Below are 1,330 nucleotides of genomic sequence, written 5' to 3' on the forward strand. Positions count from 1 at the left end.
GGGTAGGGGGGGGGTCAGCGTTCGTAAAAAACGAGTCACTTTGTGTTCGCTTTGCGTCCTTGACTCCAGCATTGTCCCCACAGTCCCCTAAGCGCCTGTCATGTACGGGGTAGGCCACCCCACGACACCTGCGCGTCCGCGCGGCCTACCTCACAGGCTGTTGCCGTTCCCAGATAGGGAACCATATGCGCCAGCCGTTCTCAAACATTTATTTTGAGACATCCTACTGCGAACAGACGGACGGACGGACGGACGGACGGATGGACGGACGGACAGGCTGACAGACGCGGCGGCACATGAGCTCCCAGCTGGGCAGGCCAGCCGATGGCAAGCTGCTGTTCTGATTGTGGAAGGCAATTAATGAGACAGACACACAAACAGAGAGCGAGGCTGGCTCTTGCGCTATGTCAGCCTCTTTCGGCCCCACTCTCTGCTCTCACTCTCCCCACTCCCTTCCTCTTTTCCCTCTCCATCCCCCTCTAGTCGGTTGTCGTGATTTCACGATATATGGGCCCATATTTCCATTGACCTAGGGCCAAAATTTAAAAAAACAAAACGCAAAGCTACTGGTGCAGATTAGCGATACCAATAGGCGACGGCACCATACAGACTGACTCGCTAACTACTAGATATTTCTTTTCAACGCTCCGACAGCAATAATGAAGGTAGAAGTTCGAAAATTGGACTGATTTTCAACTTTTAAATGGCAAAACCCATAGCCCGCAAAAAAAAAAAAACAATGATGAGGTGACTCCCGTTGAAGTTTGTTGAAGTTACTCACCTTAAATTGGTCCATGTGTCCCAGTTCGTCGTCCTCCTCCAGTGCTAGGTCCATCGTGGGGCTCCGCTAGCGGGCGCTGGCCTCAGCGGCCTCCTCAGAGCCGGGCTGGCGAGCGGCGGCCGACCGGGCCCGAGCAGCGGCGAGTCCTGCGGGTCCTGCGGGCAGAAGGAAGAGCGGCAGCCAATCAGAGCCGGGGACTCACTAGAGGGCGGGGCATCCGTCTTGGACTGACAGCGCTACGATTGATGGGGACAACAGGTTGGCGCCCGCGCCACCCGTTGGACGAAATGCTCCAGCATTGGGTTGGTACCAAGGGGTGGTACCAAGGGGTGGTACCAAGGGGTGGTACCAAGGGGTATTGTACCATGGGGTGGTGGCATGGGGTAGTACCATGAGGTGGTACCAAGGGGTGGTACCTAGGGGTGGCACGAAGGGGTAGTACCATGGCGTGGTACCATAGGGTGGTACCATGGGGTGGGGTGGTACCATGGGGTAGTGCTCTGCTCAGGGGTGGTACCAACGGGGTAGTACTAAAGCGTGGTATCAAAG

The 1,330-nt window shown here is 56.2% G+C and overlaps 1 protein-coding gene across 6 annotated transcripts in view; it reads right to left on the reverse strand.

Annotated features, from left to right (window-relative positions):
* LOC113211871 (adenosylhomocysteinase-like 1) overlaps window positions 1–1,330 on the reverse strand; it is an 83,358-nt gene that overhangs the window by 23,858 nt on the left and 58,170 nt on the right. For 3 of the 6 annotated variants that reach the window (XM_052267074.1, XM_052267065.1, XM_026430391.2), the window contains exon 2: window positions 782–936. The exons of the other annotated variants lie outside the window; for them this stretch is intronic. In XM_052267074.1, the coding sequence (XP_052123034.1) occupies window positions 782–835 (54 nt within the window). In that variant the 5' untranslated portion in view covers window positions 836–936. The remainder of the gene's footprint in view (window positions 1–781; window positions 937–1,330) is intronic. 6 annotated transcript variants of the gene reach the window in all.

The sequence above is a fragment of the Frankliniella occidentalis genome, unplaced genomic scaffold, assembly GCF_000697945.3.
Source record: "Frankliniella occidentalis isolate FOCC.00 unplaced genomic scaffold, Focc_3.1 Scaffold3, whole genome shotgun sequence".
Classification (NCBI taxonomy): domain Eukaryota; kingdom Metazoa; phylum Arthropoda; class Insecta; order Thysanoptera; family Thripidae; genus Frankliniella; species Frankliniella occidentalis.